We start from the raw sequence: 15097 nt of genomic DNA on the forward strand, positions 1-15097 counted from the left end.
TAAAGGTAAAGGTAAAGGTAAAGGCAAAGGTAAAGGTAAAGGTAATGGTAAAGGTAAAGGTAAAGGTAAAGGTAAAGGTAAAGGTAAAGGTAAAGGTAAAGGTAAAGGTAAAGGTAAAGGTAAAGGTAAAGGTAAAGGTAAAGGTAAAGGTAAAGGTAAAGGTAAAGGTAAAGGTAAAGGTAAAGGTAAAGGTAAAGGTAAAGGTAAAGGTAAAGGTAAAGGTAAAGGTAAAGGTAAAGGTAAAGGTAAAGGTAAAGGTAAAGGTAAAGGTAAAGGCAAAGGTAAAGGTAAAGGTAAAGGCAAAGGTAAAGGCAAAGGTAAAGGTAAAGGTAAAGGTAAAGGTAAAGGTAAAGGTAAAGGTAAAGGTAAAGGTAAAGGTAAAGGTAAAGGTAAAGGTAAAGGTAAAGGTAAAGGTAAAGGTAAAGGTAAAGGTAAAGGTAAAGGTAAAGGTAAAGGTAAAGGTAAAGGTAAAGGTAAAGGTAAAGGTAAAGGTAAAGGTAAAGGTAAAGGTAAAGGTAAAGGTAAAGGTAAAGGTAAAGGTAAAGGTAAAGGTAAAGGTAAAGGTAAAGGTAAAGGTAAAGGTAAAGGTAAAGGTAAAGGTAAAGGTAAAGGTAAAGGTAAAGGTAAAGGTAAAGGTAAAGGTAAAGGTAAAGTAGAAAGTTGAAAAAATAAAAAATTAAATACGAAAAAATGAAGTGATGATTTAATCGAACAGAAGCCACATACTTTATGAATAGGAACAGTTTATTTGTTTCCGTTCCTGATAATGTAGCTCATGTCATAATGAAAAACTGAAACATAACACATTTTCCCTGACTATCATTGCTTGGGAATAAGAAAGTGTTACAGATTAAAAACCAAAAAGAAAAATAAATAAAACTTATGTGTGAAAAAAAAGTTGACGGTGCGGATGGGTATAGAGACCAAATGTGGCATGCAACGGTGTGATCGAAATATAATTTTCGGTAGTCACGCAAATAATTTCCTTAAAAAATCATTTTTTTTTTTTAGTTAAATACTGATTATGATTATAATTCGCTCAGCCTATGATATAATTGCAAAAATTTTATAATCACGTCGCGTCAGTATTAACATTATAATTCCACGCAGTGAAATGGGTACCCATAATACTTACTTACTTACTTACCAATAAAATGCAAGTTTGTTGCATAATTTCACAAGAAGAGTCGTATCTCTGGTGGATAATTTGGGTGAACGTCAGATATTTGCAAACACATTTTCAAAGAATGTCCAAATTATTTTCAAAGCGCACCTTTCAATATAATTGTGCATTCCAAAATGGTATGGATCATAAAATCTGTCCTATTTTGTCGTCAACAAGGACAGATCTTTAAGAGCGATAAAATATCACTTGGAGGTCAATTTTTTGACATCCAATGGTCATTATGATGATAACATTTTCAGGGCTATCATTCCTTATCCGTATGCAACAATTGTCACTCTGAATCTTTGATATTCATCATCGAGAGACAACGAGGGATTTTTTCGTTTTCTTTGTTTTAAGTTTTTTTTTTGCATGCTTGCCTGCACTTTTTGGTTGAAGTCGAAGTAACTACTTCTGTAGTAGGTACAAGATACAATTTTTTTTTTTATTCATGTTGATGTTGGTTGCTAAACTTTTTTAGTTAGCCAGCTGTTTTGTTGTGATTACTTTCAATGAATTGAATTTGGTTTATTTTATTATGTTTTTTTTTTTTGTGGTACTACACCGGCGCGCGGTAGTAGTAGCAGCAAACAAAAAAACAGCTGGCTTTGCTGAATACCACTGACGAAGCGCGGAGGCACGCGTCTCATAGTTCCTACTAGGTTTTATTATGGTTGTGTGTCATTTGTATATTTTTCGTATATAAATACAGATCACCTAGTTTGTTTGATTATCAGTCAACTTTTGGTTGTGACTTGTAACGGTTTTCTCGAAGCTATTCGGTTGTATTTGTCTCGACATTTAACGTTTTTTTAAAACCTCTGGATTATAAACATGGTTGCCCTAAAGATCTTTGTAAGTGGAATATCCCTTAAAAATTTTAAATAAAAAAATCAGTGAAAAAGTGTTAAAATGTTATATCAAAGGACATTCTAAAATGGATATTAAAAAAAAAAATATTTCTTTACAAAAAAAAACTATTTGTGTTCTAAGTGCATTTATATTGTGATTTTTTATTTAAAAAAAATCTAAAATGTTTTTGTGTATAATTCGTAGGTTCTCCTTGCTACCCTTTGTGCTATGGCCTACAGTGCACCACAACCAGGATTTCTGGGAAAACAGTGAGTAATTTTGTGTATATAACTAAAAGTGAACTCATTTCAAACTGTAAAATAATTCAAAATTTTTATATTTCAACAAAAAACAAAAATTTTGCGGGTATAGCTATTTTTTTGGATAATATTTAGAAAATAATTATAGTGTTTATTTTTCTGGTAGTACTATTCAAAATAATAAAGTTTATATACTTTGCTAAATTTTTTTTTAAATATTTTTTTGTTCAGAGTTTTGAAACAATTAATACGAATTCATGAATATAGTAATGAAATAATCATAGATATTAATGATTTTTAACCCATGAATATTTTACCCTAAAATTATATTTAAACATTTATTTCCAACCGTGATCAAAGATTTGTAGAGTAATAGTGAGAATCATATTTCTATTATTACAAAATAAAATTATGCAAGCGCTTTCAAACATTAGACAAATATTTGTTTATTAAATAATTAAACATGTCTCCATTTCTGGCTTTAAAACATTTTTGTTAGTTCTTTTAAAAAAATAATTACTAAGGGAAAGTTAATTTTTTACTAAACTAATTTTTTTTTTTAATTCTAATACAATGCTGGACTAGGTCACACTTAAGACTTGTAGTTGATAAAGTTGATTCAAGCTATTTAATTTTAGTGTTAATGCTACGTAAATGTTAAATATAATTATAGTTTAAACAAAATTTTAAATATTTTTATGTGTTTACAATAATAATTAAATTAAATTTTTAATTTTTTAAATTAAATTTTTAACAAATTAATTTTTTTTAACAAATAAATTTTTGGATTATTGAAAAAAAAAAACGTTAGATTAATTGTTTTTGAAATTGAATAATACAATATGGCATACCATTCATTTAAAAAAAAATTTCGAAAAATTGTTTTTTAAAACGGCTCTAATGATTTTGAATTTATTTTTTTCATACTTGTTTTGGAACTCCAATTCACTTAAGATGTTTTTTTTTTTCTTAAAGAATTAATTTTTTGTTTTATTTTTCATTTTTTTTTTCAAATTATTGTATTGGGAAAATTGAATCTTACAGGAAGAAATTCTAAACTAACATAACTTTTAATCGTTTAATCGCAATGCAAAAAAAAATTTTATTTATCAAAAGTTTAGCTTCTTAACATTTAAGAAATTAAAACTTTATTTATTCATAATTTGGTGTTGGAGTTAGATATTTTTGTTTTTTTTTTTCAATTTTAAGGGACTGGGCTTGTAAAGTTTACTAAGATTTTTTTCTTTTCTAAAAAAAAACGCAGTTTTCCAAAACATTTGCTTAACTAAATTAAGCTGATCATTTATAGCTAAGATTATTCAAAGTGCAAATTGAACGATTAAATGGTTACTTCCACTCATTCTAATCCTTTAATACTCTTACGTTAATTTTTAAATCACATTGGAAAACACCGTCCGCCACCGCTGCATGGTTTTCAAAAATTACTTTTTTTTAAACTTATTCCATACAAATTCAAGTTGCAATTTTTACTCGGGATATCTACAGTATTTTAAGAATTTTTGTTTGATACAAAATATAAATGTGTCACTTACCTTTCTTTAGCTTTTCTTGATATTTCAAACAATTTATATTTGCTTTTGTTTTTAACACCTTAATTTATGTAAATTAAGTACAGTTTTTTTTGAAAAATAAGTTTTTCGAAAACATAAATATTATTTTTTAAATTCTGTTTTTTATCGTTAAAAAGGGTTAAAAATGGAATTTAAAGTTTTTGGATCATTTATCAAACATTTTTTTCAAAAACGACATTATATCCGAACTTCGTGGAAACATATGAGGCTATGACAACAATAGTGGCGTAACCCATAAAATTCAGTTTTGATCTACGAGAAATTTATGAAACAACACTTTTTTGAGTGTTATCTAGTTTTGATTGTAGCTAGCTGCATAAATCTATTTTTTTGTATAAAAATAGATATAATAAGAGACCCATTTTTATCCTCATATAACATTAAAAAAAAAATACCTTATTTTTTCACACAAAAAACTAAGTCAAATTAAAAAATAATTGTTTGAAACAATAGGGTTTTTTTTTGTAATTTTTGTTCGCAGAATTCATTTTTGTATTTACATTTATAAGATTAATAAAATGTCGTAGTTTCTTTTTTGGAACTTAAGTTCCATTATAAGCATTTTGGCAGCAAAACAGGAATAAAATATTTCTCAAATAATAGGGAGAACATCAAAAGTCACTATACAACAAATACATAGAGCGCATTTAATATGAAAAAAAATGCACTACATGATTATTTGCAACCAGGACGGTTTTAGCAATTTTATTGGGAGTAAGGTCCACTCTAAAAACCCTCTTAGATTCTTTGATAGCTCCATACAAATTTGCCTATCATTTTTCAATTTTGTTGCAATTTTTAAAATAATTGTATTAGACACAATTTATTCACTCTTCATTATATTTAAAGTCCCCATTAAAATTAAAAATCTGTCAAATCACGTACAAAATTTAAAATTTCCCTATTTTAATGGGAACTTTAAATTAAATGGATTGTCAATAAATTGGGCCTTAGTTTATATTCATGTTTTTTAAACAAAGATATCTAAAGTTTTATAAAAATAAATTCTATCTAAATTCAAATTTTCTTAAACATGGCATTAAATGGATTTTTATATACAAAAGATATTATTTAAACATACTCAAAAGCGGAAAAAAGGAAAGTATTTTGAAAAATAAATTTTTATACACTTTAACTTTAACCGAATTTCGAAAACAAAGCATTTTTTGGGGTTGTTTTACATTCTATTTAAAAATTTTTATCATCAATAAAATTCCTTCCAATCTATTATATTTTTCGTCCCTTTGCAAGGGTTAGTTGCATGGTTAATTTCATTAAACTATTTAACGAATTCATTTTGGAATATTTTTTTGTATTCATGATATATCCTCTTTCGTTAATCTCATATTTCTATAATTAACGGTGAATGGTAAAATTTTTCCTACTTAACATTAAATAATAATGTAGTTTGTATAAATTCAAGTTTCCTCATTATTTCCAACATTTTCTTCTCATTTCTTAACAACAATTAATATCACATTAGTTTCTGTTTTTGTCTTTAATTTGACAAACGAACGTGAAGAATCAGCTAACAAATTGAATTAACAAAAATTGTCTCAAATCCAATTGAATTTCTTTACCGCCAAAAAAACACAAAAAAAAAACATAAGCCACGCTTCATGAATGTCCAACTAAGCGTATCTAGCGATTTGTATAATCAAAATAATTTGTTGATGCAGCGCCAAAATTGCGTGACACGTCTTTTCGTTGACTCGATCGGTTTCGGTCTCTTGAACTTATCACACACTCGCATAAAACTATGTAAATTTAAAAAGAAATACCAACCATTACCATCGCCATCATCATCATCCACCCACAGCATATCAATTGAAGACGAAAAAAGAAGAAGTGCCACCATGTCTTGTGGTGATGAGACCGATTACAAACCTAATTACCTAAGCCATACACATCTTCTCTTTTTATATATATTTTTCCTTTTTTTTTATTACTATTTTTTCCCCCAGTTGGTTGAATTAAATAAAATGCAATTTCACTTTCATTTGATTGAATTTAACAAAAAAGAAATAAATTATGTCTCATTTTTAATTCAATTCTTGTCTGATTGGTTTTTTTTTTTTTTTGTTATTTTGTATTTCCAGTGAACACCATATCGTTCATGTGCCATACAAAGTACACACTGTCCATCATCACCACGTGCAAAAGGTTCCAGTTATCAAGGAGATCATAAAGGAAGTTCCTGTTATTAAACATGTGCCAATTTACAAAGAAGTTCATGTTCCAATTTACAAGGAAGTCCATGTTCCGGTTCATGTTGAGGAACATCATAAAGAATCTTGGGCACCATCATCATCTGGCTGGTATTAAATAAAAACGACATAGAAGAACTAACTAACGAATTTATTTAGAACACAAATTGTACAAAAGATTCTTTTTTTTTTTTAATTTGTTTTATTTTTTTTTTTTTGTTTAATTTTGTTTTTGTTTTTTTTTTTATTTAAAAAAGCTTTATACGCTAAGTTAGTTGAATGTTTATAATTTTTGTTTTTTATTTTGTATGTGTACATACTTGTATGTAAATATTTAGTTTTATAAGATTTTTTTTACCATCTGCGATTTCTCATAAATAAAACAACATAAAATGACTTCATTTTAGTATTTTTATAATAAAAAGAAAAAGAAATTGAAAAATAATTAAAAATTGTGTTTTGTTTTATGAATAAGATTTGAAACCCATATTCATTTCATCAGGTTCGGGTTTTTTTAATTGGAAAATTTTCTCTTAAATGGCCTTGTAAGTGTCGAGTTTGATAAAATTTCCTGAGTAAAATAGTCCATTTTTGTCAATTTAGCCAATCGAAGACTAGTTTCTCCTAGTTATAGCCAAACATTTGAAAATACAACAATGCCGAAATATTCGATCCAACGATATACAATGATTGATATCACTACCTCTACATAGATATTTTCTTTAAAGAAATCTTCAAGTATTGGGAAAGTATTAAGTGCAACGGCCTTCTGATAACAAAAAGAAGTCTAGAACTGACTCAGTGTGAGTAATAATAACACATATCCACAGATATTATTTAATAATAAGGTACCTACTTTAAAGTAAAAGTTCAAAATAACAATGATGAATGTCCTAACGCATGTACGAAGAACAACATTTAGCGCTTAGAGTGCTGAAACTCTTACAAATGAAATTACGCCCGCATTTATTTTGAGAAAAAAACGGTAGAAAATGTTTGCCCAAAAGATTATGAATTGAATTTAGAAAATACACTACCTACAAATTTTTGGGAAATAATGTTAGAAAAAAAAAATAACTTCAAGTAAATTGAAAATCAGGCCAGAAAACATTAACTGTCCAGTATAATTTTTTTAGAAAAAGGAATAAAAAGAAAGTCCTCCAGTGTTTCTAGAGCGTAAGATCGTAAGATTTATATTGTGAGTAGATGTAAATGTAAAATTGTATGAACTACGAAAGTCTCGATATACTTTACTCTGCTTTTTTTTCTAATTCCTGGTTTTTATTACTTCGCTTTGTCTAGCGTCTATTGTTTTAACACTAAATATCTACCAACAACTAACATTTATCTTACGTTTGCCATCGATTTTCAAAATCGAGTTCGAACATCAACTCTTTTGTTTCAACTTTATACTTTTCATCATTGCCATCTTATCATAACAGGTAATCACTGAATTATTTGATATGCATTTCTTGCCTAAAATACAACAATGTTACATTTTATTGGTATCATTTTTATACGTTCTTATGATTTTTGCTGCAAGTTTGGTATAGGTAGGCAGGATACGTTTACGATAATATTAATTGAAATAGTATAATGGAAATTGATATACGCTTTTTTCTCAACCATTGGTATTCACAGTTTCCTTTTCAATAACTACTCATATCTAGACAAAATTTACATAGATCTCCATAATACCAAAGAAGAATTTGTAAATTCAATAAACTATCCAAAGAGGAATATGACAGCTTAAATATTTTTGAAAAAAGGCGATATATCTATCACGAGACATAGTATGTTCTAACAGAAAGTCCGCGAAATAATTTGAAACTTTAATTTAAATCTTTTGGTTTCAACACAAAATATTCGCGACTTGCATTACAAAAAGCGAATCTACGTACTAAAATAGTGACTAAGACTTGTGAGTTATTGATGTTACGGGTCCGACAGCTTTTTTCCACGAAAGGGAAACGTGCAAATTTTTCTCCAAGAGAAGAGATTTTTTTAAGTTTAAAAATAATGAACAAATCTGTCATGTAAATAATTAAAATTTTATTTACATAAGTTGAATAAACGAGGGTATACATTTGGAGTCTGAAACATTCTAATTCATATAGTCTATGTTCGAACATAGGTCAGCTAATGTCAGCTGTTGGATATAAAGCCTCCTACACCTGAGCGATTTAAATTTTAAGGTGAATATATAAGTAAGTTGTAAAAGTTGGCGTTTTAGAAATAGTAAATTTTTTTCAGTTAAATAACCAAATCGATAGATTGGAAATGTTAAATGCTTAACACATCTTAAATAGAAATTTTTGCAATTACATATTATTACATTTTTATAAGATATCGATTTGTTTGCATTTATAATAAAGCACTTTTGTGAGTAGGATGATGGCGGGACTTCTTCTAGGTCTAGTTATAACACTTATATAAGTTCATAAACTAGTGTTTATAGTTGTCAACTAAATTATCTAATAAAAAAAAAATATGTGTAGGTAGACATTTTACCATCAATTTCCAAAAAAATGTTCGAGCATCAATTATTTCGTTTTAATTGAATAATAATACTAACAATTGAAAAACAAAACCTCGGAATTATTGCTTTCATGACCAGGAATCGGATTTCTATGCAAATGAATATTTTATTAGGAACACCTTGGAAGCATGGCAACGCATATTTTTTGTGCATATTTTCCCAAAAATTTGCAAAAATAACGAAATTTTTGACCAAAAGTGGCTTCCGTCAATTGGTAAAAAAGTCAAAAACGTAAGCAAATACTGTACGAAACTGGCAAACCTACGTTATCCAAACTCATAAAAATATTAAATCCAACACCATCAAATAATAAATTGGATTATTTAATAGTAAGTTTTTGGGAAATTTTATTTATTTATTTATTTATTTTTTTTTTTTTTTTTGAAGCAAACTTCAATAATTCCAAAAAGTTACATCTTTTAACTCGGAAATGATTTCGTAAATAAATTTAAAGTTACGTAAAATGATTTTATAATTTTAAGTGCATATTCTCTATTTTTAAGAGAATGTTTAAAGCGCATATTTTTCGTTTTTAAACTATGAAAATCCTATCCCTAGTTATGACTAACTTAACTTAAAAGAAATGTACTATTACTAAAGAATTTAACACATAATGAAAGTCTTTAGACTAATTAAAAAGAATAATTGAAAAAATATCGTTGATTTGTAATTATTTACTAATAAAAACAAATAAAATTTTACATTTGTTTCAAAATAAAACAATCTTACTGTTACGAGGAGTTAAGCTAAATATTAAGTTTTTAAAAGATACTAATCTTTTTCAAACAAGAAATATATGAATAGCTGGCAATTCCTTTAACTATATTTTCACAGCATAACTATTGTGAATCATAACATTAGCCTTCAAGTATGTTCACTGTTCAATTCGTATTAAAACTTACAGCATACTTTCAGGTTTTCAAAAAGATTCCAATAAAATACAAAATTAAAATGAATGACTTTTTAAGCATATTTTAATGCGCTTTGCACTTTGAAAATTACAAAACAAACACCTTTCGTGTAACCCCACATTAAAATAAATTTTATTGTATGGGAATTGTCATAAAATACCATTTAAATGACGCTTTCTTATCGTCGTTTTTTCCCACTTCTACGACTCATTGAATCTTTATGTTCTCCGTTTGTACATTTATTTTTGGGAAAAAATAGTAGTAATAGTGTGTAACTACAGTTGCTAGTTTGATGTCTGTATAATCAAACTGTCATGTTATTTACAAACCTAATTATGGTTATTTAGCATCCGCAACAATTTTTATTTAATATTTACTTGTTGCCATCAATTTTATAGCATAAAAATTGTTTTGGCAAATATTTGTGGTCAATACTCTTGATGCATATTTTGTAATAGAGATTGTTTAAGTGGTGAATTGCGGATGCGCTTGTCTGAATACCGAAGAGTATTTAAGTTTTTTAGAGTCGGTCAAAGTTGTCGCATTGAGCTTAATTGTTATGGCAAATATTAAATAGACGAAGACAAGAGTTGAGTGACATATTCTTTGACTGAAAATGCGTACAAAAATGTGTACCTTATATATGTAAATATAAGCGTGGGAAGTTTGCACAAATATAATTTTAAAAAAATGGCAAAATAGATTGCATAAAGTGTATTTACCATAATTTTTTTTTACAAACATAGTTTCAACATGTTACTAATATTAAGATTCAAGCTTTAATTTAAGAATGTAAGAGACAACTACTTTAACCGTTTTAAATGATTGTGCTGACCTAATTTTTTGGGGGAGGGATAGTTGAAGTAGGATAAAGAAAAAACAAGTTCGTAGATCAGCTCTTTTGTTTTAATTGAATACTTTTTTTTTAGAAGACACCTGATACCCAGCTGTGATATAAGTGTCATATTTGAATTTTGCCGTCTCCGGGATTTTTGCAATAGGAGCAGAAGGGAAGCAAATTATACATTATGTTTTAGAATAGTTAAATTGAATAAATACCCCTGATGAAGTAAGGAAGCACTTACGAAACGTTGGGAAAATAATGGGATAAATTTGTTTTTATTCGCATTTTCTTTATGTGGACCAAAACAGCCTAACAACAGTGGAATAATTACATTAAAAAATTGGTCAAATTTAACAAATAATACTTTTGATTTAATCATGATGATCATCAATTAAGAAAAAAATATACAATTGACTGTCTGGAGTAGTATCTAACCATTTTGATTCCTAAAGTATTGAAATATATACTGCCCAAAGTCTCGTAAAGGCCCTAACTACATTTTTCTTACTTCTGAGTTATAGATTTTTTTTTTAACAAATCATCACTACAGGTTGCATCAAGAAAATTATATTTGTAATTGATTTTAATCATTCAAAAATAATGTTATTCCGGTTAAAGAAGCTCTTGTTCTTTGAGATATTTTTGTATGAAACTTCATCAACATTTCCATGATATTTTATTTAATGAGCTTGAGTGTTTGCAGTTGAAGAGCTGACTGTTTCGGGAACTGACTGGAGGAATCCACTCGGAAAGAGAAGAGTAGAAAAGGGCACATGGAAAAGCTTATAAAGTAGTTTTGCAAGACTAGACCATATCTTTAGAGCAATGGAAGGGAAACTATCATGACCAAGGTATAAGTTGTGTATGTAAATGTAAAAGGAGATTCGTACTATGAAGACATATAATCAAGCAGAAGACAATCAAGCAGTACAGAGTTAGTAGGAAACTGCCTCCCGTCAGTTTAGTTTTCTCACCATATATAACAAAAGTGGTGTCATTAAAGACGAGCACTTGAACCAGACCTAGTGATGCTTAGATTTTTTTGCATATTACCAAATATGTTTAGTAGCCGTGGGATATTTTAGTTTATTTTTTGCAGCTAACTCTTCTCTTACACTCCTCACAAAAAATTTAAAAAAACCAAATATTTCTAAATTTTGGAATTAATTTAAAATAATGTACTAAATGCAAAATGTTTGCATTGAGGATGTTTATAACGATGCACAGAAAGCAATTTAAATGAAGTTTTGTGAAATTTGTGATTATTAGATGGCTCATGTATGTACATTGTACATCCTCATAGGTGAAATATTAAGTGGCCCAATATCTTAAAATGAGGGTTACATATTGTACTAACAATCCTATTTATTTGATCCTTTTATCACAAACTGCACAATTATTTTTCATACTTTTACTTTTGCACCTCACACAGAGAAAAATAGACCACATAAAATAGAACAAAAACAATAAGATTTCTCTATGGTTTTCATCCAAGAAGGAAACCTTATTAAAACAATCGGGTTTTCCTTATTGTTTTAAAATCTGCAAAAAAATAAAAAAAACGATGACCAGGCTGGGAATCGAACTGGAGACTTCAAATCATTAGTCGCCCACCTTACCACCTGGACCAACCTGCCATGAAAATATTGATCGCGATTTTTGTTCTAGTGCTAAGTTGCAAAAAAAAAAACAACTTTTCAGTCAAATTTTAATAAGATTTTCTCTATAAAAATAATAAGAAATCTCCTTAAAAAAACCTTATTAATCGTTGATTTTAATAAGATTTCCTTATGAAATGTATGGAAGGTAAAACAATATGGCAATCTGTTAGTTCTTAGCGGGTCATATTTTTCTCTGTGCACTCCTTCAAAATATTAATTTGTATGAAAATTTAATAAAAAATAAAAGCAAGCAATTTAAGTTTTGCATGAAAATTCAATATTCCATGTTAAATATAATTCATATTTGATTATTATTTTTGATTCTCATACGATGTATAAAATATTAATGCAGTTCAAAAAAAATGCAAACATTTTCCATGTGCTGCAATGGTACCATTTCAAAAGTGTTCTTTCTCGCTAAAAAACCACCCTTTCACCTCAAATTTTTTTATTTACATATTTTATTATTTTTTTCTAGGGTATATGAAACGTCCACACGAAATTTTATCAACTTACCACTTTTTTTCAGGGAGTACTTGGTAATATTCTGATCTTGCTCTTTGAGTAAAAGACAATTCATAAAGAGTCCTATAACTTTTTACATGATGGTCGAGACATTTTGGCATAATTTTATTCGAACGGGCGTTAGAAAATACCTCGAAATCATGTATCATATTAATACAAATGCTTCATTTCCTACACAGAGAAAAATATGACCCGCTAAAAACTAACAGATTGCCATATTGTTTTACCGTCCATACATTTCATAAGGAAATCTTATTAAAATCAACGATTAACAAGGTTTTTTTAAGGAGATTTCTTATTATTTTTATAGAGAAAATCTTATTAAAATTTGACTGAAAAGTTGATTTTTTTGCAACTTAGCACTAGAACAAAAATCACGATCAATATTTTCATGGCAGGTTGGTTCAGGTGGTAAGGTGGGCGACTAATGATTTGAAGTCTCCAGTTCGATTCCCAGCCTGGTCATCGTTTTTTTTAAATTTTTTTGCAGATTTTAAAACAATAAGGAAAACCTGATTGTTTTAATAAGGTTTCCTTCTTGGATGAAACCCATAGAGAAATCTTATTGTTTTTGTTCTATTTTATGTGGTCTTTTTTTCTCTGTGTATACTGTGATATGCAACAAATCAAGTGGAACACAGAAAAAGTCTTGTATCTACCCTTCCGGATGGAATACAAGGTGGCCCAATATCTCAAAATAACTCTTATATTGAGTACTACCAATGACATAAATTTCATGCTTTTATCACAAAGTGCACGATTTAGATGCTAAGCCGCCTCACTATTAATCATTTTTTTTTTTTTCAAATTAAGTCAATTTTTTAGAATATTGCTGGACTTGAGTAACCGAAAACTCCAAGTATATCTTTCCTCTTTATTGTTGTCAACCATATCTTTCATATAAAATAACTCTGTCACTCACAACTCAACACAACCAAAACATACAACTAATCAATAAAAATTATTAACTTTTAAAAAATCAAGTTCGTGCATCAACTCTTTTGTTTCAATTGAATATTCATGATTTTTGGTCAGTTTAGAAGTAAATTTGCTAAAAACTAAGGACAAGTTTAATAATGGTTTAAGGATCTTTAGGTTAGCAGTCCACCACTGCACCATTGCCTAAAGTGTAGGTCAAAACTAAACTCTGGTTAATAAAACCATAATTTTCAACACACTAAAATTTGTATAAAAAATAAAGTATTGCACTTTGCACAGCCTATTAGCACAGATTCAGAATTTCAACAACAAAGATAAAACAAACAAAACAATTGCAAGTTGCACACATAAAACAAATAAAATCAAACAAAAAATCTTCACATGTCACAAACCATAAATTTACCATTCAGTACACATGATGAACTGCGAACAAGAAAAAATACCAAATATTTGTTATGCCATAAACATACCTATCAACAACACCTCTGCCCTCCCTCCCAGCATAAGATATATGTCTTTTGTTTGCAAGTCAGATACGCTACATACCATTGACACCGCCACATGCAGCCTTCACTTAATTAACGAAGACAAAAAAACACCCTTTTGAAGCACACTTCAAAATGCGTGTGCTTTAGTTTACTCCCGCCACGTTCAACAGCCCGCCATGTCTAATGATAATAACCTTTCTGAGTTTGTGTGATGTGGCTCCCAAAAATTGCATTTTCCAGTCACGCATATATTATTAACTGATCATAAAAATAACCGTTAAATTTGATTAAATTCATTCGATCTATTGACGGTAGGCTAAACCCATCTTGACCTTAATTTGGGCAATGCGAGCTATGTCATGTGTCTGTCATAGCCCCATACAAGGCTTTTAATCTCGCCCTTGCCTGAGAGTGGGAGTCTCCTCGATAAATGGTTAATTTGTTTTTTACCAAAAAACGTGCGTTTTGTTAATTCAAAATAAAAACAAATAAACATTTTTATATTCCCTTACGCAGATATTACAAAATTTTCTGTCAAATTTGTAACTCTTTCATTTGGACAAAAATCAATTCAATCAATCTAAGTATGTTATCTGCGATGAAGGGATAATTGATGTGACAGAAATTGTCTATGGGGCAAGCCCCTCTCTCTCTCTAATGACCAAAACCTGACATTTACAACTTTTATATGTCAGTTAATCTATTGTAATAGACCTCTCCACGCAATCTATGACGCAGTAGCTTTGTAAGTTTGACGTTTAAGGTGCCCAGAGGTCGTACTTTTACCTACAACTTAACATAATATCCGCAAGGCGGTATCTACACAGCAGCACTGTTTACAAAAGATATTATTATTACACAAGCTGAGGCGAGGAATGAGAAAGTACTTGCTGAGATTACAGCAGACAAAAAACGGTATTCATTGAACTTCAGAGATTGTTAAGGTTCACCGTCTTCTCGTTGATTGGTGCTGATCTGGTACTTCAGATTGATGCGATGCGGTAACCATATGTGTGTAAGCAAGCATTCAGGAGATAAATGGTTTTCCGAAGAAAAATATGACAACCTTGAACCTCCTGTATTTCAGATGAAAGAGAATGCATCTGTCACTTTT

At 28.9% G+C, this 15097-nt stretch overlaps 2 protein-coding genes across 2 annotated transcripts in view; both read left to right on the forward strand.

Moving 5' to 3' along the window:
- Nucleotides 1-15097, forward strand: part of LOC129921111 (pre-mRNA splicing regulator USH1G) — a 522815-nt gene that overhangs the window by 93245 nt on the left and 414473 nt on the right. The gene's annotated exons all lie outside the window — the stretch shown is intronic.
- LOC129921141 (uncharacterized) lies at nucleotides 1907-6248 on the forward strand. The gene is made up of 3 exons (XM_056002829.1): nucleotides 1907-2020; nucleotides 2222-2286; nucleotides 5969-6248. The coding sequence occupies exons 1-3, from the start codon at nucleotides 2000-2002 to the stop codon at nucleotides 6192-6194; spliced, it is 312 nt and encodes a 103-aa protein (XP_055858804.1). The 5' UTR covers nucleotides 1907-1999; the 3' UTR covers nucleotides 6195-6248.

The sequence above is a fragment of the Episyrphus balteatus genome, chromosome 1 (genome assembly GCF_945859705.1).
Source record: "Episyrphus balteatus chromosome 1, idEpiBalt1.1, whole genome shotgun sequence".
NCBI classification, from domain to species: Eukaryota; Metazoa; Arthropoda; class Insecta; order Diptera; family Syrphidae; genus Episyrphus; species Episyrphus balteatus.